Genomic DNA, 27,620 nt, shown 5'->3' with positions numbered 1-27,620 from the left:
AAATACAAGTTAAAACCCAGTAACATACCATTTCACATCCACATTTAGAATGGCTAAAATTAAAAACAACTGGAAACATCAGTGTTGGCAAAGATGTGGAGTAATTTGAAACTGTATAAACTTTGATGGGAATAAAAAGTGGTACATTTGATTCTACTGCTGGATAATCTTAACTGACCCAGTCTCTCCCATCTGAATACATAAAATCTAGACAGTCTACACAGAGCAGCTATCAGAGGACTGAAAAATAACGGGAGTAGGCAAATTGGTGAAGATGATCAACATTCGAAGCACTATTAAAATGGTGATGAATTTATCATTGTTTCCTTTGGCATCCACTGGTTTGAACTCAAAATAGCTTGAAACATGGAGGCAGGCATTAGTACAGACAGAAAAACCTCCAAAGCCCTCTATTCAGGCCTGAAGAGGGAGAGTAGAAATAGTACAAAAATCTTTTTCCTAAAAAAAAAAAAAAAAAAATCTTTTTCCTGGGCTCTCATCTAGGAATCTCAAGCACTTAAGTAATCTCATGGTGACAATATTTCAGCAGTTACAGGGACCATAGGAAGAGCTTCAAATTCTGAGGGAGGAAAACTTTCCTCTTCCGACAGAGGAGATTTGGTCCCCTCTGTACCAAGCCACCTGCAACTGACAGAAAGTAGTTATAGCAAGTACACAGAAAAGTAAATTAAGCTCCTGCTTTCTGTCCTCACTCAGGAAAGGGGAGCTCAAGGAAAAATTGTAGAGAGAAAAGCAATTCCTTAACATATGTTTGTAAACTCCTGGGCCTATCCCTGAGCCATCTGTGTGTGTGGATCTGAACCTAAATAGCATACTTACACTTTGAACACAGAAATATGAGATAGACTACTACCCAAGTCTCAGACTGTCTACTAGGTACACACACATGCAGGTCAGATCTGAATAGCAGTACAAAAGCTTTGAAAACTGAACTCAAATGGAACTATAATCCACAGAAGGCTGGTTAGAATTTGTAACCTGAATGTGAATGAGTTGATTACTTGCTAAAACAAAAATATCAAAAATTTCTATAGGATTTAAATGAGACTAGTTACCTCATAATATTACGAAATACAACCCCAAATTACTCCACATATGAAGAACCAGAATAATCTAAACTCATATGAGAAAAGAAAATCAACAGACACCAATGCTGAGATGAAAGAAATGTTAGAATTATCTGACAAAAACCTTTAAGGAAGCTATTACAAAATCCTACAAGTAAGAATGGATACCCTTGAAGCAAATAGAAAGACAAAGTCTTAGCAAAAAAGCCAGAAGATATAGAGGAGAAAAGGCAGAGATTTTAAAACTAAAAATGATGTAACTGAAATAAATACTCATTGGATAAGCTCAATAGCAGAATGGAAATGTCAGAGCAAAGACTTTGTGAACTCCAAGACAGATCAATAGAAATTATTTAATCTGAACAACAGAGGGGAAAAACAGATTGAAAAAAAAATTAAGAGCTTCAGGGACTTATAATACCAAAAGGTCTAACATTTCTGTCATCAGAGATATAGAAAGAGAAGAGAAAGAATGAGATACAGAAAAAATATTTGGAAGAAATAGGGACTAAAACTCCCTAAATATGATATAAAGATATAACTCTTAGAAGGCTCAGCAAACTCCAAACACAATATAACAAAGAAATCCATGCCTAGAAACATCATAACCAATTGATTCACAGCAAAACAAAAGAAAAATTAAAGCAATATGAAAAAAATGACACACTTCTTCTAACTTACAGGGGAATAATGATTCCAAAACTATAGATTTCTTGTCAGAAACCATGAATTTAGAAGGAAGCAGAATATTTTTAAAATATTTTTAAAATACAGTCAACCCTACTGCATGAGCCATAAAAAAAAAATCAGTAAACTGGACTTCATTGAAATTAAAGACCTTTGTTCTCTGAAAGATCCAGAGTTGATGAAAAAGATAAGTGACATACTACAAAAAGATATTTGCCACTAACATATCCAGCAAAGCACTTATATCTAAAACATTAAGAACTCTCAGAACTCAATAATAAGGAAATATTAAAAAATCATTTCACCAAAGAGGATGGTAAATAACCACATGAATGAAGAAAAGCCATTAGGGAAATACAAATGAAAACCATGGGAAGCCTGGATGGCTCAGCTGGTTGAGCATCTGTCTTGGGCTCAGGTCATGATCCCAGGGTCCCAGGTCTCAGCCCCACATTGGGCTCCTTCTCCCTCTGCGACTCCCCTTGCTTGTGCTCTCTCGCTGTCATAAATGAAATCGAAGGAAGGAAGGAAGGAAGGAAGGAAGGAAGGAAGGAAGGAAGGAAGGAAGGAAGGAAGGAAAATCATGTTGAAATATTACTGTACACCTATAAAAATGCCTAAATATATGGACAATATCATATGCTGTCAAAGATGTAGAGTAACTGGAACATATATCATTGATGGTGAGAATGCAGATAAACAGTTCTCACAAGGTTAAGCACACACATACAGCATATGACTCAGCAATCCCACTCCTCTGAGTATTTATTCTATAGAAACAAAAACTGGCACACAAATGTTTATAGCTCTAACTGTAATCACCACAAAGAATGAATAAATGGATAAACTATGGTAATCTGTACTACAGAATTGTAATATAAAAGAATAATAAAATATCATTCTTTTAATAAAGCAATAAAAAGTTAAAAATCTGCTTCATGAAAAAGATGGATGAAGCTTAAATGTGCTTTACAAAGTAAAAGAAACTAAACCCAAAGGCTATTACACATTATTACATTTATATGACACTCAGGAAAGGCAAAACTAGAGGAAAAGAACCAACCAGGAATTACCAGGTGTCAAGGAAGGGGTTTGTCCATAAATAGATGACAGGCAGAAATTTTGGGATTGACGGAAATACTTTTTATGGAACTGTGATGGTGGGTTTATCATAAATGATAGAATTGTACCTCACAAAAAGCAAGTTTTACACTATGTAAACTTTTAAAAATTCACCACTATGTAAGGGCAAAAGTGGAATGCAGGATAGGACAAATGAAACTAACTGTATTATAAATGAATCACATACTCACACTGAAGGGTATAGAAGAACATGATCTAAGTAATAAATGTCAGCAGTGTTTTGATTGGATACTGTAATGCTAAATTCAAAAGGAAAGTATACATAAACACAGTATGCAAATTGGGAGGATTTGTTTTTCAGGTGGATACAGGTTAGGAACTCTAAAACTAATTTATATACTAGGGTAAATATATTGTGGTTTATCACCACTGAAGAAAGAAGTTAAAAAAAAATAAGGGTAAGAGGCTTGAATCAACCCTATGGTTCTAGATTAGTTGAAGGTATCAATATTGACTTGTGTAAGTATTTTTTAAACCATATCTAGCTATCTACAAACACATACACACACATTGATAGTAGGTATATGCATGAATTAATATACATACATATTAATTCTTAGCTTGATTAACTGCTAGAAGCAGTGACACCCTAGTAACAATAAGCTAATCTGGTGTTTTATACCTTTGTTCCTACATACTATTCTCCATTGGTCAAAGTAGCATACTGAAGTCTCTTGCTATTATTGTATTGTTATCTATTTCTTCTTTCAGATATGTTTAGTAATGCTTAATACACTTAGGTGCTTAAGGGTGTGTATATATTTATAACTGTTGTATCATTTTGATGAACCATCCCCATTATTATTATATAATGGCCTTCCTTATCTCTTGTTACTGCTTTTGGTTTAATGTCTATTTTGTCTGATAAAAGTATAGCTACTCCTGCTCTCTTTTGGTCACCACCTGCATGGAGTATCTTTTTCCATTTCTTCACTTTGAACCTGTGTGTCTTTAAGATAATGAGTCTCTTGTAGATAGCACATAGTTGGGTCAGGTTTTTTACTCATCCAGTCACTCTATCTTTTTTCATTGGAAAATTCAATCCATTTACATTTAGAGTAATTATTGATAGGTAAGAAGTTAATAATGCCATCTCATTGGTTTTTCTGGCTATTTTTGTACTTTCCTTGTTCCTTTCTTCTTCTCTTGCTGCCTTCTTTTGTGACGTATTGATTTTCCTAAGATTATGTTCTAATTCCCTTCTATCTTTCATGAGTCTACTATATGTTTTTGCTCTGTGGTTACCATAAGGCTTACATAAAACTTCTTATAGCTATAACAATCTATTTTATATAATAACAACCTTGATCACATACAAAAACATTATCATTTTACTCTCTACATTTTTATGTTTTTAAATGCCCCAATTCAACAATGACTAGATCATCTAGATAGGAAAATCAATAAGGAAATAAATGTTGGACTTGAATTGTAATTTAGACCAAATGGACTTAACAGACCTTTATAGAATATTCCTTCCAACAGCTCCTGAACACACATTCTTATCAAGCATACACAGAACATTTTCTAGGATAGGTCATATGCTAGGCCACAAAACAAGTCTTAGCAAATTTAGGAAGACTGAAATCATACTAAGTACCTTTTCCTACCACAATAATATGGAACTAGAAATCAGTATCAGGAGGAAAGCCAGAAATTTTACAAATATGTGGAAACTCAACAATAAAATCCTGAACAACCAGTATGTCAAAAAATAAAAAAATAAAAAATCAGAAGAGAAACCCAAAAAATCTTGAAACAAATGAAAATGGAAACACAACACACAAAAATCAAAGGGATGAAGAAACACAGTTCAAAAGGGAGGTTTATGGCGATGAATGCCTATATTAAGAAAAAAGAAAGGTCTTGGGGCCTCTGGGTGACTCAGTCAGTTAAATGTCTGACTCTTGATTTCAGCTCAGGTCATGATCTCAGGGTTGTGAGATCAAGCTCTATGTCAGGCTTAAAATTCTCTCTCCCCCTCTCCCTCTGCCCCTCCCTCCTGCTCATGCATGCTAGAAAGAAAGAAAAGGAAAGAAAGGGAAGGGAAGGGAAGGGAAGGGAAGGGAAGGGAAGGGAAGGGAAGGGAAGGGAAGGGAAGGGAGGAAGGAGAAGAGAAGAGAAGAGAAGAGAAGAGAAGAGAAGAGAAGAGAAGAGAAGAGAAGAGAAGAGAAAAGAAGAGAAGAGAAGAGAAGAGAAGAGCAGCTCAGTTGGCTCAGTGGTTTAGTGCCACCTTCAGCCCAGAGCCTGTTCCTGGAGACCCAGCATCAAGTCCCATGTCAGGCTCCCTGCATGGAGCCTGCTTCTCCCTCTGCCTATGTCTCTGCCTCTCTCTCACTCTGTGTCTCTCATGAATGAATGAATGAATGAATGAATGAATGAATAAATCTTAAAAAAAAGAAAGAAAAAAGAAGAAAAAGAAGAGAAAAAAGAAAGATCTCAAATAAATATAGCTCATGGAAAAAACTAGCCCATACTTTGCAGAAGGAAGGTAGTAACAAAGACAGGAGAAGAAATATATGAAATAGAGTTTAGAAAAACAACAGAAAATATCAATGAAACTAAGAGCTGGGTTTGTTTAAGATTTTATTTACTTATTTGAGAGAGAGCAAGGGTGAGAGAAATCATACAGGGAGAGGAAGAGGGAGAAGCAGACTCATTGCTGAGCAGGGAGCCTGATGTGGGGCTTGATCTAAGGATCCTGAGATCATGACCTGAGCCAAAAGCAGTCACTTCACTGACTGAGCCACCTAGGCACCCCTAAGAGCTGTGTTTTTAAAAGATAAGCAAAATTGATAAGTCTTTAGCCACACTAAAAAAGAAAAAAAAAAGAAAAAAATGAATAAAATAAAAAATGAAAGTAGAAAACATTACAGCTGATACCACAGAAACACACAGGATCATGAGGCTATTATGAACAATTATATGCCAACAAACTGGAGAACCTAGGGAAAAAAATATAAATTCCTAGAATATACAACTTACCAAGACTGAATCATGAAGAAACAGAAAATATGAACAGACCAATAATAAGAGGAGACTGAATTAGTAATCAAAAACCTCCAAACAAAAAAAAAGTCCAGGACCGGAAGGTTTTACTGGTGAATTCTACCAAACATTTATTTGATTTTTTAAGATTTTATTTATTTACTCATGAGACACAGAGAGAGAGAGAGAGAGTGAGTGAGAGAGGCAGAGACACAGGCAGAGGGAGAAGCAGGCTCCATGCAGGGAGCCTGATGTGAGACTCGAACCTGGAACTCCAGGATCATGCCTGAGCCAAAGGCAGATGCTCAACTGCTGAGCCACCCAGGCGTCCCTCTATCAAACATTTAAAGAAGAAATAACATGAATTCTGAAACTCAACCAAAAATTGAAGAGGAAGGAACACTTTCAAATTCATTTTACAAGATAAGCATTACCCTGATCCAAAACCAGATAAAGACTTTGATAGAAAACTACAGACCACCTTCCCTGAATACAGACACAACAATTCTCAACAAAATATTAGCAAATCAAATTCAATAGCACATTTAAAGAATCCTACACTATGACCAATCAGTATTTATCCCTGGGAGACAAGGACAGTTCGACATATGGAAATCAAAAAATATTATATACCACATTAATAGAATGAAAGATAAAAATCAAGAAAAAGCATTTGACAAAACACAGCATCCATTCATGATAAAAACTATCAACAAATTGGGTAGAGAAGAAACATAACTCAATAAAATAAATGTCATCTATAACAAATCCTCAGCTTATATCATCCTCTGGGGTGACTGGTTAAAAGCTTTCCCTTTAATATCAAGAATAAGATAAAAGTGCCCACTCTTACTATTCTTACTTAACATAGTACTAGAAGTCTCAGCCAGAGCAATCAGGAAAGAAAAAAAAATTGTAAAAGGCATCCAAATCAGAGAAGTAACACTGTTTAAAAATGATATAATCTTATAGATGGAAAATCTTAAATATTCCACCAATGATTAGTGTTTCTATCAACAATATATCTGAAAAAGAAGGGAGAATATAAATTTACACTAGTATCAAAAATAAATACCTAGGTATAAATTTAATGATGACTATGTTCATGCACCAGAGGAATTAATACTGTTAAAATGTCCACTGCCCAAAGCCATCTATAGAGTCAGTGCAATCCCTATCAACACTCACTGGCATTTTTCACACAAAGAGGAAAAAAATCCTAAAATTTGCATGGAGCCATAAAAGACCTCAAAGAGCCAAAGGAATTCTAGGAAAGAACAAAACTGGAGGCATCACACTTCCTGATTTTAAACTACACTACAAAGTTGTAGTAATCAAAAACAGTATGATAGTAGCATTAAATCAGAAACACAGACAAATGAACAGAACAGAGAGCAGGGAAATAAATACCTGCACATATAGTCAACCAATATTTGACAAAGGATCCAAGAATACTCAACGAGGGAAAAGATAGTCTCTTCAATAAATGGTCCCGGAAAAACTGAATAACCATGTGTAGAAAAATGAAACTGGACTCCTATCTTATACCACTCACAAAAATTAACTTGAAAGAGATTAAAGAGTTAAGCATAAAACCTGAAAATTCATAGAGAAAAATATATGGAAAAAACTCTTTGACACTGATCTTGGCAATGACTTTTTTTTTTTTTTTCAAGATTCTATTGATTTATTTGACAGAGTGGGGGTAGTCTGACCACAAGCTAGGGGAGAGGGAGAAGCAGGCTCTCTGCTAAGCAGGGAGCCTGCTGAGGGGCTCGATCCCAGGACCCATGACCGAGCCGAAGGCAGACGCTTAACCAACTGAGCTACTCAGGAGCACTGGTAATGACTTTTAATGTGACACCAAATGCATAAGCAACAAAAGGAAAACTCAGTATGAGGGACAACGTCAACCAAAAATATTCTGTATATCAAAATAGACAACAAAGTAAAAAGGGAAACTACAGAATGGGAGAAAATATTTTCAAACCATTTATTTGATAAGGGATTAAAATCCAAAATATATAAAGAACGCATATAATTCAATAACAAAGAAACAAACAAGTTAACATCCCCAAAATGAATAATCCAATTAAACAATGGGCTGAAAGTATGAACAGACATTTTCCCAAAGAAGACATATCGATGGCCAACAGACATATGACAAGATGCTAAACATCACAGATCAGGGAAATGCAAGTCAAAACTAAATGAGAGATCACCTCACATCATCAGAATGGCTAAAGTCAACAACACAAGAGACAACATCTGTTGTCGACCATGTGGAGAAAGGAGAACCCTCTTACACCGTTGGTGAGAATGCAAACTGGTGCAGCCTCTGTGGAAAACCATATGAAAGTTCCTAAAAAAGTGAAAAATAAAACCACCCTACCATTCAGCAATTGTGCTACTGGGCATTTACCCCCAAAATATAAAAACACTAATTAAAGGGATACATGCACCCTGATGCTTATAACACCATTATCTACAACAGCCAAATTATGGAAATAGCTCAAGGGTCCATCGATTGATGAATGGATAAAGAAAATGTGGTATATATAATATTACTCAGCTATAAAAAGAATGAAATTTTGACATTTGCAATAACATGGATGGTTAGAGATGGCTAGACAGTATTATACATAAATTAGAGAAAGACAACATATGATCTCACTCATATGGAATTTAAGAAAAAAACAAAAGAGCAAAGGGGAAAAAAGGGGGAGAGAGGCAAACCAAGAAACAGATTCTTAACTATAGAGAACTGATGGTTGCCAAAGCAGAGGTGGGTGGAGGTAATAGGTTGGGTGGGTTAGGGGGATTGGGGAGTGCACTTGTTGTGATGAGCACTGGGTATTGCACGGAGGTGCTGAATTACTATTTTGTACACCTGAAACTGATACTGTACATTAACTGGAATTCACATAAAAGCTTAAAAAACAAAATAAAATTGGGCAGAGGAACTGAACAGATATTTTTCCAAAGAAGGCATACAAATGGCCAACAGGTACATGAAAAGGTGTAAACCTCTAGCTCTGTATATCAAAATAGACAACGAAGTAAAAAGGGAAACTACAGAGTGGGAGAAAATATTTTCAAACCATTTATCTGATAAGGGATTAAAATCCAAAATATATAAAGAATGCATACAATTCAATAACAAAGAAACAAACAAGTTAACATCCCCAAAATGAATAATCCAATTAAACAATGGGCATGCAAACCTCTAGCTCTATGAAAACCATGAGCTATCACCTGACACTTGTTAGAATGGTCATTATCAAAAGACAAGAGATAAATGTTGGTGAGTATACAGAGGTAAGGTAACCCTTGTGCACTACTGGCTGGTGGGAATGTAAACTGATATAGCCACTATGAAAAACAGTAAGATTCTTCAAAAACTTAAAGGGTTACGGGGCGGGGGGGAGGGGGGGGGACTGGGTGACAGGCACTGTGGAGGGCACTTGTGGGATGAGCACTGGGTGTATACTTTATGTTGGCAAATGGAATTTAAATTTTTTAAAATGTAAAAACAACAACAACAACAACAACAACAACAACAACAACTTAAAAATAGAACTACCATATGAGCCAGAAATCTCATTTGTGGGTATATATTCAAAGGAAATGAAAACAGGACATTGAAGAGAGATTTACACTCCCATGTCATTATTCACAACAGCCAAGATATGGAAACAACTTAAGTGTCCATCTATTATATTATTCAGCCATTACAAAGAAGGAAATCCTGTCATTTGCAACAACACAGATGTATCTTAAGGGCACTATGCTAAGTGAAAAAAGACAGAGAGAGACAAAAACTGTATGATATATATGTGGAATCTAAAACAGCCAAACTCATGGAAACAGAGAATAGAAGGGTAGTTATCAGGAAGTGGAGGGTGAGAGAAATGGGGAGATTGTGGTCAAAGGGTGCAAACTCCCAACTAGAAGATGAACATGTTCTGGGGATCTAAGTACAACATTGTAATGATAGCTAACAATAATATACACCATACACTTGAGAGTTGTTTAAAAAGATCTTAAACTACAAAAAGTTTTCACCACAAAAAGTAAAGGTAATTATGTGACAGGGCAGAGGTATTAGCTAATGTTATGGTAGTAATGACTTTGCAATATATAAGTGTATCAAATCAACATGCTTCAAAACAACTTACACAATGTTTTATGTCAATTATATCTCAAAAAAGCTAGAAAAAATCCTTTTTTCAAGAAAGAAAAGAGAAAGGAAAGATAAAGGAAGGAAAGGAGGGAGGTAAACAGGGAACAAGGGTTCTTGGGAGAAATGGTTGATTGGGAGTGGGGCCTGGGGCAGAGTAGAGAAGCCAACATGGAAAGTGCTTTCAATAGCTAAAACTTGAATCATTTGAGTAGTATTAGATTATAATCCAAAGAATGAAATAAATTTTCCTGAATCCATACTGATGTACATGAATAACTAAAGGAATAATTAAATGGGGGAGGAGTAATAGCTCTTGCTTACAGAAAAATTCCACTTTATAATAGACATGAAAGAAATATAAAAACTCCATTAGAATACCAGAGTAATAATTGCTACAGGCAAGATCCAGTGATGAATGATAAAATTAATGATGAAAGTTTAAGCAGAAACAGGATGTTAACATAGTCTACCAGTTTCTCTCTCGAATATCTAGTATTTACATAGGAAAAACAGTAACTGTACAGTGCAATATCTTAGTAGACACCACTGCAGTCAAGTAATCAAGGTTAACATCACCAGTAATGCATATCAACTTAATGTGCTCCCTAATGAAATGCACTGAAAATGCATAACCTCAATATACTCCTGAGACATCAGGCAAAACTAAATAAAAACTTTCTCCAAAGTAACTTTTCAAAGTGTCAAGGTCATAAAAAACAAGGATGGCCACAGATCGAAGGAAATAAAGTAGACATGACAATTAAAATGCAAGGTGGTATCTTGGGTTGGATCTGAAGTAAAAAAGGTTCATTTCTGGAAAGAATCAGGTGAAATCCAAATCAGTCCATATTTTAGTTATAATTTTATATGAAGGATAATTACTTAGTTTTTGGTAAATGTTTTACAGTTAAGATGTTAACACAGAGAAAGCTTTGGTAAAGGACATATTGGCAATCTCTAAGATATTTTTCCCAATGATCTCTGATTCCTGGTATTCACACCCCTGTATGATCCCCTAACCCTGAAGTGTGGGCTGGAAATAGTGATTCATTTCCATTGAAGACAAAGGTGCAGAAGTAGTGAGGTTCACTTAGAAAGTGACGTTACAAAGACTATGACATTTCTCTTGGGCATCCTTCCTTCTTCTCTCATGCTCACTTAGAGGGGCATTTAGTTGCATATTTAAGCTGCCTTATGGAAGGAAGGGAATGATGTCTGGCCAATAGCCATGTGAACAAGCTTGGAAGCACATCCTTTCAATCAAGCCTTGAGATGGGACTACAGCTACAGGCAATAACCTTGTTTGCAACCTTGAAAGAGATCCTGAGCTGAAATGAAAGCACCTGGCTAAGCCTCACCTAGATTTCTGACTCACAAAACCCATATTAACATTGGGATAATATTTATTAAGCTACTACATTTCAGAGTAATATATGTTACACAGCAATAAATAGTTAATACAAGAAGTCTTCCTACTATTTTTGTAGCACCTCTGTAAATATAAAATAATTTCAAAACAAAAGTTTAAAAATAATACATATTTATGTATTTTATTCACATATATACATAAACACATGTATACAGATTAGTGTATATATGTATATTGTATAGTTTGAACTACTGCATTTTTTTAAAGATTTTATTTATTTGAGAGACAATGAGAGAAAGCATCAGTGGGGGAGGATCAAAGGGAGAAGCAGACTCCCCACTAAGGGGGGAACCCAACGTGGAGCTCGATCCTAGGACTCCAGGATCATGACCTGAGCCAAAGGCAGATGCTTAACCGACTGTGCCACCCAGGCACCATCTGAATTACTATGGACTCTGGAGTTGGACAAACCTAGATTCAAATGCCACCTCTAACATTTAATAATAACCATGCAATGTTGGGCAAAACATCTAATTTTAAAATATTAGGATTAGGATTTTAAAATAATGATTATATTAAGTATAAAATGATATCTGCATCTACTATAACAGATAGCATTTAGTACATTCTAGACAGACGGCATTATTATTAGTTCATATTTATAGTCATCTATTATTTTCTTCTAATTCAGGGAATTCAACTCTAATTCAGTATTATAATGGTGAAAGTAGAGACTGACCCTGTTTTTTAGGCCCATATTCTAAATCACTAACTTTAAGAACTATAAGGGCCTTTCAACTTTTTAAGCCTTTTCCTTCCATCATCATCTGCATACAGGCACCAAAGATATTAAATGACCTGTCCAAGAGGAGAGCTGACAGAGGAGCTGAAAGCAGGGTTCAAGATTCGGGGAGACATTACCATGTGGTGAACAAGCTCTTGCTTTAAACAGACTGAACTAGACTGCCCATTCTGTTGCTTACAAACAGTATTATGTGTGGGACACCTGACTGGCTCAGGTGGTTGAGCATATGACTCTTGTTTTAGCTCAGGTTGTGATCTCAGGGTTGTGAGACTGAGCCCCCATCAGGCTCCATGCTCAGCAGAGAATCTGCTTAAGATTCTCTCTCTCTCTCTCCCTCTCCCTCTGCCCCTCCCTACCTTTAATAAGATAAATAAATAAATCTTAAAAAAAAACAAAACAAAACACAGCACAGCATCATGTGAGGCAATATTGTCTGCTGGCAAAAGAAGCAGTATCAGTGTCTCAGTTTCCCAGAGGTAGACAGGAATACCATGACCTACCTCATAGGGTTATCATGAGCATTAAATGAGATAACATGTATAAGTCCCTCATTGCCACGACTACCACATGTAGATACTGAATAAACATTTTTCCCTTCCCTCTTTCCAAGCCCAGGGCTCTTCACTATGATATGATGCCTTCTCAAGTAGAAGGTGGAACATGAAACAGAGAGGGTAATTCTGTTTATCTGTATTTTAAAGGATTCAAAATGTAAAGCTGAATTTATGACAGTCTTAAAATTAGGCTGAATAATATAGCTCTAATGTATTTAGTTCCGACCTAGGTTTCCTTTCTTAGAACACACTGCAAAGTGGGGCATCACATCAGCGCATTATATTGATAGCATTACCAATGATATTAGCCTTGATAACTTGGCTAAAGTGATATCTGCCAAGATGCTCTGTTGGAAAGTTACCTTTCTTTCATTGTAAATACTAAATATTTGAATCATGAAATGGAAACTAAGAGAGACGGGAGAGAGGAAGCATGCACAAATAAGCAAGAGAGTGAGCACATATGCACACATCCCAAAGCCTGGTCTTCAGCATATTTCCAATACAATAAATAAATCAGTAAATTGTACCACGGGATGATCAAAGACTCTTCCCAAAGTAATTTGATGTTCTGAAATAATTAATGCCAAGTCTTGTCAAAAGCCTTTTAAAATGATAAATAAGGGGATCCCTGGGTGGCTCAGTGGTCTTGCGCCTGCCTTTGGCCCAGGGCGCGATCCTGGAGTTCCGGGATGGAGTCCCACGTCAGGCTCCTGGCATGGAGTCTGCTTCTCCCTCTGCCTGTGTCTCTGCCTCTCTCTATCATAAATAAATAAATAAATAAATAAATAAATAAATAAATAAATAAATCTTTAAAAAATAAATAAATAAAATGATAAATTAAAACAAAGAAAAAAATAATAAAAATTAAAAAAAAAGATATATTACTTTCAGATGTTCTCTCTTATTTAGGAATTTATGCCTTAAAAGACTTCTAGAAGACTAGTCAGATACAACCTCCCCTAAGAAAAATCATACTACCTTTCCCAAGAACTTACATTTGCTTAAGTATTTAAAACCCTTTATCACAAATTCCATCAGCTTGCTTGTCATCACAATGAGACTCACCGATCTGCAGATACTGGAGTCCCTTCTGGACTGGAATATCCTTCCAAATCTGAAATGTTCACTTGTGTTTGCTTTGAGGTTACTATCTGGCTATTCTGAAAAAGTATGCTTTTCAAGTCCTGAGAAATATCATTACTATCTGGAAGAGGAGACTGTACAACTTGGAAGTCCGGTGAAGATTTAGGTCCTACAAAACCTAAAGATTCTTGATTCTGTGCTATAGGTTTACTGGCCAATAATTTGGAGGTTGGTTCCAATGATCTTGAAGATATAGTTTGTAGGTCAGAGTTAAACTCACTATTCATCCTTGTTTTAGAAGCTGGATCCAATGTGTGAAATCTTTTATCTAAGGTTCCACTATCCAACTTGGAAGGAGTCTTGGGATAAAGAGTTATACGAAAACAAGAAAGTGCTTTTCTATTTGAGGGTGGAGTAGATGCAGATGTAGATGTTACTAATGTACACTGACTTGGGGCTGACTGGGAGATCACATTATCGAACTTGGCTTCAACATTTATCATATTAGAAATGTATGATTTAAATTTATGTTGATTATTCTTTTCTACTACATAATCCTGAACTTGCGGAAGAGGGGAATGGTATTTTCCCATGTGATCTACATCTGGGGCTTTGCTCTGTTCAAAGAGCTGACGTTGTTCAAGAAAAATGGAAGAAGGAAGGTCTGAAGCTATATAATCCTGACCTTGAAGAAAGGGAGAGTGGTTTTCTCTCATCTGATGATCTAAATGTGGGGCTTTGCTTTGTTCAAAGAGTTCTTGTTTTTCAAGAAAAATGCGACAAGGAAGGTTTGGAGCTACGTAATCCTGATGTTGAGGAGGGGGAGAGTGGTGTTTTCTCACATGGTGATCTGCATGTGGGGCTTTGCTTTGTTCAAAAAGCTGTCGTTGTTCAAGAATAATGTGCGAAGAAAGATCTGGAGTTATAGTTACATTCTTCTCTTTTACTCCTAGTGTGGAACTTGGTCTGCTCATGCTAATGAAGGTATGGTTATCAGAAAAATGAACTTCCTTGACATTGCTACACTTTGTACTGGTACTGGGCTCAGAGTCACTGCTTTTAAAATCTGATCTTTCTAAGAATTTTTCTTCTTGCTGAGAATGTTCAACAGATAACTTTTGGCTTTGCCTGCTACTTTCTGCTAAAATAGTCACAGCTTTATCTGGTGAATGACTAACAATTTTAAATGATGAAGGGGAAGAGGTTCTCTGTTCTAGATCTCTGGGAGGATTTTGCTCTTCAGTGAAATGAGAATTAAATACCCCCACAGATGCTCCAGTACACTGGCTACCTTCAGTAACACCAACCTTAAGAACAGAGGAATCTGAAAAGCATTTAGAATGTCGGTGAGATGAAAAAGTGATGGAAGTAGTAAACTTTTTCATGGGTTCAGGGGGCAGCATTTGTGATGAAGAATGACAATCCATTTCTTCAAGTGGCACAGAAGCAGGTTCTACTAATTCTGACAGCCAAGGGTCTATCTTTTCATGGAATGGCATTCGAAGACCCTGGCTAATTCTGAAGTCATCAGCTGCAAAGTTTTGAAATGGGGAATGACTTCGTAACTGCAAGGAATTCCAAACTTTGAAATGGGGGTTACACTGGTCTAGTGATTTGGAAAGGTCGATGTGTCTGGTTCTCCATGATGATGGACTCCGTTGTCCTCTGATCATGTCTGAGGGGTCAGCAGATCTGAAAACACAAGGGTGACTATCCAATTGTGGTTGTTCAGCAGTTAGAGTCCTGAAACATCCTTTTTCATGGCTCTCAATAATAATGTGACTACATACAGCTTCTGGCTTGCATCCTATTCCCCGTGGACTCTGTAAACCCTAGAAGATATAAACAAGTTCTTACTTGAAGTAGTCCAAATAGTTATATAAAAACCAGTTATATAATCCAGGCTAAGATTTAACCACAAAGGTCCTGTTCATTTTTACAATAAAACAGGTAAGAACACAACAACAACAAAAAAAGACAGTTAACTATAGGATAAAATGGCTCATGATAACTAAGACCATATAGTTAATTCCTTCTAAAACTGTTTCACTAAAGTAACAAAAATAAAGACCACTACTGCCCTTAGTATTCTTACCTTTTTTCTTTTAGTAACAGAGGTCCCTTACCCTAACCTTTGCTGCTCACATGGCCACAAAGCTGGAGAGCTTTCCAGGTTCCTTTGTACCTAGGTATAAGTATGACTAGGTTTGGGCCAATGAGATATAAGCAAAAGCAGTTAAGTGTAACTTCTGCTTCCTGTCCTTAGAAAATCAAATTCTAGACCTCCATGTTCCCCTATTACCACCATCATTACCATCGCCATTACTTTTGCCAGCTGAAAATGGTAATATCTAGAACAATCTCAGAAGCCATGTGTAAAAATGGCTTAGCTGCCAAGCCTGCTTGGGTCTTTGGATAACTTCAAGGAACAGAGCTCCTTTTCCTATCCTAGACTATCATATAAAAGAAAAATAAGGGGATCCCTGGGTGGCTCAGAGGTTTAGCGTCTGCCTTCGGCCCAGAGCGTGATCCTGGAGTCCCGGGATCGAGTCCATGGAGCCTGCTTCTCCCTCTGCCTGTGTTTCTGCCTCTCTCTCTCATTAATAAACAAATAAAATCTTAGAAAAAAAAAAGAAAAAAAAATTCTATCTTATTTGAGCCATTGTATTTTGAGGTCTCTTTGTTATAGAAGCTTGGCCTATCACCTAATGTTTTACCAGTAAGAATAAGGAAAGGAGTATTCCTAAGAATAGGAAAAAGAATGAGTACTTCTTCCTGGAGTGTTGGATCAGAACCTAAAGCTACCATAAATATAAAATCTCTTTGAGATTTCTGTATTTTACCTATAAAGTTAATACTTGGCATCCTATTTGATAACAGCCACCTTTGATTTCAAATAAAAAAAACTAAAATTATGCTGTCACTTTTGACATAATGGAGTAGTAGTTGTACTTCCTATTCATCTTGTAAGTATAATTAAAAGTTCTAGATATTATATATAAAACAAATTTAAGAATCATCTGAAAGATGCAGAGAAGGCAGGCTGGCTATGGATTTTGGGACCTGAGGAATGACACGGTAGTGAAATCCTGGGTTTTCTTTTTATCTCATATATTCCAGATTTAGGAGCTAAAGAAGCCAGTAATACAGGAAAAAAGGGCATAGGCAAAGGCTCTAACAAAAACTCACGCTCATTAGCTAAAAAAAATAGTAAAAGTGAAGTCTAGCAAGACAGAAAACTTTTAGAACAAAACTGCTCTATTACAGCCAAACAACACAGAAAAAAACCCAGCTTTTTTCATATCACCAAAGGCCAAATGAGGAGCCTAAACCTCTACCCTTGCTAAATGATTACAAGACACCCCAACATCCAAGCCAAGGTATCAGAGATAGCCAACAGGACCCCAGGACCTATTTTTACCCTAGATGGATGGTAATGAGTTATATCCCTTTCTGTGGTATCAGCGGAGACCACACAGGGAGACTGGGCTTTGCCATTCAGCAGCAATGACATGCCCCTCTCTGTCCCAGCTCTAAGCTGGAAGAAAACTTTGCAAATCTCATATCCAATAAAAGATTTGTATCTAACATACATAAAGATGTCTCAAACCTTAACAGCTTAAAAAAAAAAAAAAAAAAGACAATCCAATTAGAAAAATGAGCAAAAACCCAACATTTCACTGAATAGAACAGAGATGGGACATAGGGGGCATAATAACACGTTCAACACGATTAACATTAAGGAAATGCAAATTGAACTACAATGATTCTGCATCTACTGGGATGATCATATGGTTTTTATCCTTTTGCATTTTAATGTGATGTATCATGTCAATTTATTTGCAAATACTGAACCACCCTCGCATTCCAGGAATAAATCCCACTTGATCATGTGAATGACTTTTTAAAATGCATTGTTAGATGGAATTTGAATATCTTGTCGAAGATTTCTACATCTATGTTCATCAGAGATACTGGCTTACTGTATTCTTTTCTGTAATGTCTTTATATGATTTTGGTATCAGGGTGTGATGCTGGCATCACAAAATGAATCTGGAAGTTTCCTTCCTCTTCTACTTTTTGGAATAGTTTGAGAATAGGTATTAACTCTTCCTTAAATGCTTGGTAGCATTTACCTGTGAAGTCATCTGGTCCTGGACTTTTCTGTTTGTTGGGAGTTTATGACTGATTCAATTTCATTGCTACTAATTGGTCTGTTCAAAGTTTCTGGGTATTTTTTCTGATTCAGTTTTGGAAGGTGGTATGTTTCTAAGAATTTATCTACTTCTATAGGTTGTCCAATTTATTGGCATATAATCTTTAATAATATTCTTATAATCCTTTATATTTCTGTGGTATCAGTTATTTCTCCTCTGTTTCTGATTTTATTTACTTGAGTCTTCTTTTTTTGATAAGTCTCATTAAAGGTTTATCAATTTTATCAATCTTTTCAAAGAACCAGATCCTGGTTTCATTGATCAGGTCTATTGTTTTTTTAGTTTCTATTTCATTTACTTCTGCTCGAATTGTTAATTTCTTTCATTTCACTGGCTCCAGACTTTGTTCTTTTTCAGATCCTTTAGGCATAAGGTTAGGTTATTTATTTGAGATTTTTCTTGCTTTTTGAAGTAGGCCTGTATTGCTATAATCTTTCCTCTGAGAACTGTTTTTGCTGTATCCCAAAGATTGTGTTTTCATTTTCATTTGTCTTCCTGTATTCTCTGATTTATTCTTTGATTTCTTGGTTGACCCATTCATTGTTTGTAGTATCACATTAACAAGAAAAAGAATAAAACCAATATGATCTCTCAATAAATGCACAAAAAGCATATGATAAAGTACAACGTCCATTCATGATAAAAACTCTCAACAAAGTAGCTCTAGAGACAATATACCTCAAAATAATCAAGACTATATATAAAAATCCTAGAGCTAACATCATACTCAATGGTGAAAAACTGAGAGTTTTTCCCCTAGGTCAGGAACAAGGTAAGGATATCCACTCTCACCAGTTTAATTCAACATAGTACAGAAGTCCTAGCTACAGAAATCAGACAAAAAAGAGAAATAAAAGGCATCCAATTGATAAGGAAAAAGTAAAACCTGCACTACTTGCAGATGACCTAATAGTATATATCGAAAATCCTAAAGACTCCACCAAAAAACTACCAGAACTGACAAATGAATTCAGTTAAGTAAATGGACACAAGATTAATATATGGAAATCGGTTGCATTTTTATATGCTAATAAATGAGGTAGCAGAAAAAGATATTAAGAAAATAATCCTATTTACAATTGCACCAAAAATAATAAAACTCCTAGGACTAAAATTAACCACAGAGGTTTAAGACCTAGCTCTGAAAGCTATTAAAAACACTGAAAGAAATTGAAGATGACATACAACGAAAAGATATTCCATATTCATGGATTGGAAGAATTAATATCGTTAAATGATACTAAATAGTGAAAGACTAGATGCTTTTCCCCTAGGACAAGAACAAGACAGTATGTCCATTCTTCTTCCTGTATTCAACATCATACTGGAGGCCCTAGCCAGGGCAATCAGGAAAGAAATTAAAGAAACCCAAATTGGAAAGGAAGAAGTAAAATTGTCTCTCTTTGTAGATGACATGATTTTTATACAGAAAATTCCAAGGAAACCACACAAAACCACCTAGGACTTAGAAACAAGCTTGGAAAAGTTGCAGGATGCAAGCTCAATATACAAAAATCAACTGTATTTCAACATACAGTGAACAATCCAAAAATGAAACTCAAGAAAACAATTCTATTTATAATAGCACAAAAAATAAAATAGAGTATATTTACCAAAATAAATACAAAACTAGCACACTAGAAAACATTGTTGAAAAGGCAGTATTTCTCATATTTATCTATCGGTTCAAGACAATTCCTATCAAAATCCCAGCTGCCTTTTTTTTTTTTGGCAAAAATTTGAAAAACATATCCTAAAATTCACGTAGAAATTCAAGGGATCCATAGCAGCCAAACCAACACTGAAAAGGATGAACAAAGTTGGAGGATTCACTTTCTGATGTCAAAACATACAACAGCTAGAGTAATTAAAACAGGGTAGTACTGGCACAGGATAAACATGTAGATCAAGGGAACTGATAGTTCATATAAATAACATTTATGGTGATTTGATCTTCAACAAAGGAGACAAAATCTGTAGGAAAAGAATAGTCTTTTCAATAAACAGTGCTAGGACAACTGATTTTTCCATGTGTAAAAAGAATGAATTTGCATTCTATACCTAAAAATTATCTCTAGGCAGCACTAGTATATAAAATTGTATATATACAATTGTGTACATATACAATTATATATATAATACATAAAGATAAAAATGTATCATTATATGTAACACGTAAATTACATAAAACACAAATACATACTAAATTTAAAACTTCTGTCCATCAAAGTACACAATCAACAGAGTAAAATGGCAACCTACAGAATGGTATAAAATATTTGCAAATCATATATCTGATAAGGAGTTAATATCTGGAATATATAAAGAACTCTTACAACTCAAAACAAAACAAAATCCCTAAAGAATTCAAAAATGGGCAAACATCTTAAACAGACATTGCTCCAAAGATGTACAAATGGCCAACAAGTACACAAAAAGATGCTTAACATCACTAATCATCAGGGAGCTCCAAGTCAAAAGCACAATGAGATACCACTTTACATCTGTAAGATGACTATTATTAAAAAAAAAAAAAAAAAAAAACACCAGAAAATAACAGGTTGGAGAGGATGTGCAGCAAAATTAGAATCCTTGTGCACTGCTGGAGGGAATGTAAAATTGTGTAGCTGCTGTGGAAAAATGGTATGGCCATTGTACAAAAATTTAAAAAGAGAATGACCATATGATCTAGTAATTCCACTTCTGGGTCTATAGCCCAAAAAATTAAAAAGCAGGGTCTCAAGGAGATATTTGTACACTTATGTTCACAGCAGCACTATTTATAACCAATCAAAAAGAGGAAGCAACTCAAGGGTCCATTGATGGATGAATGGATAAACAAAATGTGGTGCATACATACAAAGAATATTATTTAGCCTTAAAAGAGAAAGAAATTGACACATGCTACATGGATGCATCTTGAGGACAATAATGCTAAGTGAAATAAGCCAGTCACAAACAAATATTGTTTAATCACACTTTTATGAGATACCTAAAGGAGTCAGATTCATGGAGAAAGAAATTAGCATTGTGGTTGCCAAGGGTTAGAGAGAAATGGGAAATAAGTTATGGTTTAATGGATGTAGTTTCAGTTTTACAAGAAAAGTTCCAGAGGTTAGTCATACAACAGTGTGAATATTGTTAACACAATTGAATTGCATACTTAAAAATAATTTAGTATATTTTATGTATATTTTATCAGAATTTTCAAAGATAAATTTTATTTTGCCTCAAAAGGGATCACAAACCTACATATAAGAACTAAAACTAACTTCAAAAAGAGAAATCTTTGTATTTCTGAGTTATGCCACAATTTCTTACTATGATAACCAAAAGCATAAGCAATAAAGAAAAAGTGTATATCGGATTTTATCAAAATAAAAAACTTGTAAAAAAAATAAAAATTAAAAATAAAAAAAATTTAAAAACTTGTGCTTCAAAGGTCACCATCAAGAAAGTGAAATGACAGCACACTGAATGGGAGAAAATATTTGCAAACAATGTATCTATTAAAAAAGACTAATATTCAGAATTAATAAAGAACTCTTAACCTCTTTAAAAAGACAATTTTAAAATGGGCAAAGGAAGGGGAAAAAAGTGCACTTGTGAGGAGTACTGGCTGTTGGTATGAAAGTGCTGAATCACTATATTGTATGCTGAAACTGGTATTAATACTGTATGCTAACTAACTGGAATTTAAGTAATAAAATAAAACAAATAAAAAATAAATTAATTAATTAAAACAAAATGGGCAAAGGATTGGGATAGAAACATTTTTACAAAGATAAACAAATGACAAGCACATAAAGAGATGTTCATTATTACAATAAAATTTTCTATTTTATCATTAGAAAATAAAAAACACAATGCTACTTTACATCCAATAGAACTACTATAATCAAAAAGAAAACACAACTTGGAAAGAATGTGAGAAATTGGAACCCTCATACACTGCTAATGGGATCATAAAATGGTGTAGTTACACTGGAAAACTGTTCAGTGGCGCCTTAAAATGCTAAACATTGTCCCAGAAGTTCCACACTTAGGCATGTACCCAAGAGATATAAAAACATGACCACTCGAAAACTTGTACACTTATGTTCGTGGCAGCATTATTCATAAAAGCAAAAAAGTGGAAAGAAGCAAAGGTCTATCAACCCTTGAATGGATAAATAATATATATCTATATAAAGAATATTATTTGGCAATAAAAAGTAATAACGTACTCATTCATGCTACTACACAACATGGATGAGTCTTAAAAACATTATACTGAATACAAAAAAGGCACTCATAAAAGTTCACCTATGATTCCATTTATATCAGATATCCAGAATAGGCAATAGAGACAGATTAGTTTATGCCTGAGGTTAGGAGAACTAAGGGGAGGTGAGAGGATGATAAAAATGTTCTAAATTCAGGTTATTATACATTTCTGTAAATGAAGTAAAAAACAATGAATTATAAAAATGGGTGAACCTTATAGTTCACTTATATATATTTACTTATACTTTTATAGTTTACTTATACCATTTATAGTTTACTTATATAAAAGTACTGAAAAAAAGTACTGTTCAGCTGATACATGTCCTTTATTTTCAGAAATAATTTCTTAATTAAAATTTTTACTTATAAGATCTGTTTGAGCTTATCAGCTTATATTATTCTCATTGCTCAGCTTAATATCAGAAGTCACAGACCTCAATGTCACAAACCAGAAAATAAAGTTCTTCCCTGTCACACAAAATAGATACACAGATATGCATGCATGCAGACACAAAGTCACCTAGCACTAAAAGCAAAAATCTACTCCATACAAAGAAATGAAACATGGATTATTACTTCATGCAAAACTTCTTTGAAAATCAAACTTACAGAAAGAAATGTTTTAAAAAATACATAAGGGTTACTATAAGGTTGAGTATAAAATTTTAGAATAATCCATAAATTACAACAGAATTATTTAAGAGGAGTAATTTTATAAGTTGTTCATAGTTTTATGTTTTAAGACCACAAAAACAAAAAATTTTTAAAAATACTTAAAAATTTCTACTGTATTCAAACCAACACATATGCTAAATGTTATTTTTAAATATTTTCTGGAAAACTTGGCGATCTTGTTACACATTTAAAATCAATCTTATAAAAAAATAAAATAAAATAAAATAAACCTTATCACACCTACTGAGATAACTGCATTTACATTCAAAACAACCTAAATATACAATAGCAAGCCTATGCAACAATACTGTGCATGTATGTGTAAAACAGAATTTTAAAATATTTTTTATAAGAATATTTTTGCATGAACATGTTTCCAATTATTTTGGGTACATACCCAGTAGTGGAATTACTGAATTATTATTATTATTATTAGCTATCCTGTTTAATTATTTGAGGAACCACAAAGCTGTTTTTCACGGGGGCTGCACTATTTTTTTGTTCCCATCAGCAATGTACAAGGGTTCCAATTTCTCTATATCCTTGCCAAGACTTATTTTCCATTTTCTTAAAATATAGCTACCCAAGTAGGTTTGTAGTGGTATCACTATCCTTCTTTCTTCATATGGCTTTTAGTTGCTATCCAGTATCCTTTCATCTCACCTGAATGACTTCCTGGAACATTTCTTACATGACAAATTCCCTAAGTGAATGTTTATCTAGTCTTAAAGCCTTGCCCATTTTGAAAGATAGTTTAGCCAGATGCAGAATTCTTGGTTGGCAGTTGTTTTGTTTTTGTTTTTTTTTAATATATCACTCACTCCCTATAGGCCTCCATAGTTTCTAAAGAGAAGTTAATCATTAATCTTATTGAAGATCCCTTATAAGTGATGATATACTTCTCTACTGCTGCTTAAAAGGTCTTGTCTTTGTTTTTCGACAATTTGACTATAATGAATCTTTGTGAAGGAAGTATTTCATTTGATCCTGCTTGGAGTTCACTAAACTTTTTAGATGTATAGATATAGGATTTCCATCAAATCTGGGGAGTTTTCAACAGCTTCTTCATCAAGTATTACCTCTGCCCCTTTCTCTTTTCTCTCTCCTCCTGGTATTTTCATTATTACATATGTTGGTATCCTTGATGATATCTCACAGCTTTATTAATTATTCTTCATTTCTTTTCTCTTTTTTGGCCTCAGACTTTATAATCTCGACTGATCTTCAAGTTTATGGATTCTTTGGTCTGCCTACTCAAATCTGCTACTGAAACCTTCAAGTGGCTTTCTATCCCCCTTTTTGATGTCTCTATTTGATGAAACATCTTTTTGGGTTTTCTTTAGTTCTTCATTCCTGGCTTTCTTTAGCTTCTTGAGCATATTCAAGATGGTTGATTTAAAATCTTTTTCTAATTAAGTATAATTCCTGGGCTTCCTCTAGCACAGTTTTTATTAATTACTTTTATCCCTGAGAATGCAACTTTAAGTACTTCATATATGGTTAAAAATAGACATGACTATTGTTGCTTGTTGTAGATTGTTGTTGTGTCTTGGGATATTCTTGTAAAAGGTTTGTATTCTTTTCTGTGTGCGGCACTGAAGTCTATGTGTTCTTAGCTTAATAATCAGCTACTGTTTTGAGTTTCCTTAACACTTGCAGTCGGTAAGGAAAGGGAAAAGGAGAAAGGTAAAAAAGGAAGGAAAGGAGGGAGGAGAAAAAAACCTCTACTAGTTTTTTCTGATTTTTTCCAAGTTAGGGTACTTCTTCAATACTTAGCCAGGTTATTTACAATACTGCTTCACACTGCACTTCTCACTTGTGCAACAGAAAGCCTGAAAGGTTAGCCAAAAGCGCAAGTTCAGAGTCTTCTCAGGCCTTTCTGAGCATGAGTCCAGCCCTGAGCATACACATCGTCTTCTCAACTTCCCAACATAAGAAAGAGCCTTTGAAAGTCCTTTTACCCCTAAGTTGTCCCCTTTCTCAACTGCTTTCTTCCCAAGCTTTTCAGTGTTCTATTTATCCTGATTATCCCTAGGCCTAGGCTACTATAGCTGATACTTGGGCCACTAAATGTCTTCAATAAACACTGGCTGGGAAGCTGCCTCAGCCCTGGGAAAGCTCTTAGGTCCTTCTGGGAGCTGCTAGATAGGTTAAAACACTGCAGTAATTTGTTAAGAAAAAGGTTTGTACTTGTCCTTTATAAATACTAACCTACACCAGGAGTGTGGTCTGTCACCTTCAAAGTTACCATCTACCATAAACTGCCAGTAGGCGGGCAGTTGAAAATGTCACAGCACTCTCCTGGTGAAGTGAAATACCTCTTTTACTTCAGTAATCATTCCTGGTTTACTTCTGAAGTTTTGACTACATTCCAGAGTTTTGCAAAAGTGATTCTGCCAGATTTTGGTAGCCTATTAGACTTTTTTACGTGGGAATGGAGCCCTAAAGTTCCTCAGTCCGCCATTTTTGCTAACATCACTCACAAATGTTTTATATGCATAAAAATGTATTTGACCATTGATTATACTGAGTGCTAATTTCAAATACATATTTGTTGTCATATTGAGGCATTGTTCTTCTTTATTCTAATTTAAGTAAGTATTTTAAATTGGGAACAGATTTTCGTTTTTAATTTTTATTCCCAAGTACCCATTTGGAGCCTTACTAAAATAGCTGTGGTTTTCCTACTAATGTAAAAAATATATTTATAAGTTACCTAAAACTGCTTTGCTAAATCAAGTCTTATTTGCTCATAATATGTTATTTTAAAAAATGATAATACTATATTAATATTTATTTTAAACATTTTGCATCTATATTTCTCACACAAGATTTTCAAAAAATATATACATTTTTATTGTGGTAAGAAGTTAATATGAGATCTGCCCTCCTGACAAAAGTACATCCCCCTTTTAAGTGTACAATAGAGTACTGTTAACTATAGGTACCATGTTGTGAACTAGATCTCTAGAACTTGCTCATTTTGCATAACTGAAATGATATACCAGTTGAACAGCAATTCTCCATTCCTCCACCCCACAGCCCTGGCAATTACCATTCCACTCTTTCTATTGGTTCAACTATTTTAGAAATCTTATGTAAGTCCTTCTGTGACTAGTTTATTTCACTTAACATGATGTCCTCCACATTCAACCATATTGTTGCACATGGCAAGATTTCTTTCTTAAGACTGAAAAATATCCCATTGTATGTATATACCATATTTCCTTTATCCATTCATCCATCAATAAACATAGAGGTTGTTTCCTTAACTATTGTGACTAATGCTACAATGAATATAAGAGTGTAGACACCTCTTCAAGATCCTGATTTCAACTCTTTTGGATATATACACAGACACAGGTTTGCTCAATCATATAATAATTCTACTTTTAAATTTCTGAGGAACCTCCATTCTGTTTTCTATAGTGGCTGCACCATTTTACATCCTCTCCAACAAAGTACAAGTATTCCAATTTCTTCACATCCTCCAAAAAAATAAAGATTGTTATCTTCAGATTTTTTTTATAATAGCCAACTTGATGTATAAGGTAATATTTCGTTGTGGTTCTCATCTGCATTTCCCTGATGATTAGTGATGTTGAACAAGTTTTCATGTACTTGTGGACAGCTGTCTATCTTCTTTGGTGAATTGTCTATTCAAGGCCTTTGTCCATTTTTTAAAAATCAGGTTGTTTAGTTTTGCTATTATAGAGTAGGAGTTCCTTAGGTATTTTGGTTATTAACCCCCTCATCAGATATGAGGTTTGTAAATATTTTCGCCCATTCCATAGTTTGCCTTTTCACCCTATTGGGGTATTTTGCTGTGCAGAAGCTTTTAATTTGATATAGTCACAGTCATTTCTTTCTGTTTTTGTTGTCTATGCTGTAACTACAGATGTTATGTGTAAATGTCATGGTAGCTACAAAGAAATAACCTATAGAAGATAACGGGAAAAAAAAAAAAGAAATAAAGCAACTGAAGCCCATCCCTGTAAAAAATTTACAAATCACAAAGGATGACAACCAGAGAAGAAAAAAGGGACAAAAGAACTATAAGACAGAAAACAATTAACAAAATGACAAGACTAAGTCCTTCTCTATTAATAATTACTTAAAATGTAACTAGATTAAACTCCCCAATCAAAAGACACCGGATGGCTGAATGGATAAAAAAGTAGATCCAAGTACATGCTGTCTACAACAGATTTACTGTAAATTTTTTTTTTTTTTTTAGATTTACTTTAATTTTAAGAACACATCTAGGCTGAAAGTGAAAGGATACAGAAAGATACTCTATGCAAATGGTAACCAAAAGAGCACAAAAGTGGCAAAACTGATATCAGACAAAATAGAGTTTAAGTAAAAAATTGTAAAAATTGTCATAAGAGAGGGCAGCCCCAGTGGCCCAGTGGTTTAGCGCCACCTTCATTCAGCCCAGGCTGTGATCCTGGAGACTTGGGATTGAGTCCCACATCAGGCTCTCTGCACAGAGCCTGCTTCTCCCTCTGCCTGTCTCTCTCTCTCTGTCATGAATAAATAAATAAAATCTTTAAAAT

The 27,620-nt window shown here is 34.8% G+C and overlaps 1 protein-coding gene across 1 annotated transcript in view; it reads right to left on the bottom strand.

The window, feature by feature from the left end:
* Positions 1-27,620, bottom strand: part of ALMS1 (ALMS1 centrosome and basal body associated protein) — a 216,461-nt gene that overhangs the window by 97,807 nt on the left and 91,034 nt on the right. Inside the window, exon 12 of the mRNA XM_077842914.1 lies at positions 13,886-15,735. Within this exon, the coding sequence (XP_077699040.1) occupies positions 13,886-15,735 (1,850 nt within the window). The remainder of the gene's footprint in view (positions 1-13,885; positions 15,736-27,620) is intronic.

Source organism: Canis aureus, chromosome 12 (assembly GCF_053574225.1).
Source record: "Canis aureus isolate CA01 chromosome 12, VMU_Caureus_v.1.0, whole genome shotgun sequence".
NCBI lineage: Eukaryota > Metazoa > Chordata > Mammalia > Carnivora > Canidae > Canis > Canis aureus.
Note: the sequence above shows the minus strand (reverse complement) of the source record. Positions and strands in the feature narration are given on the sequence as shown.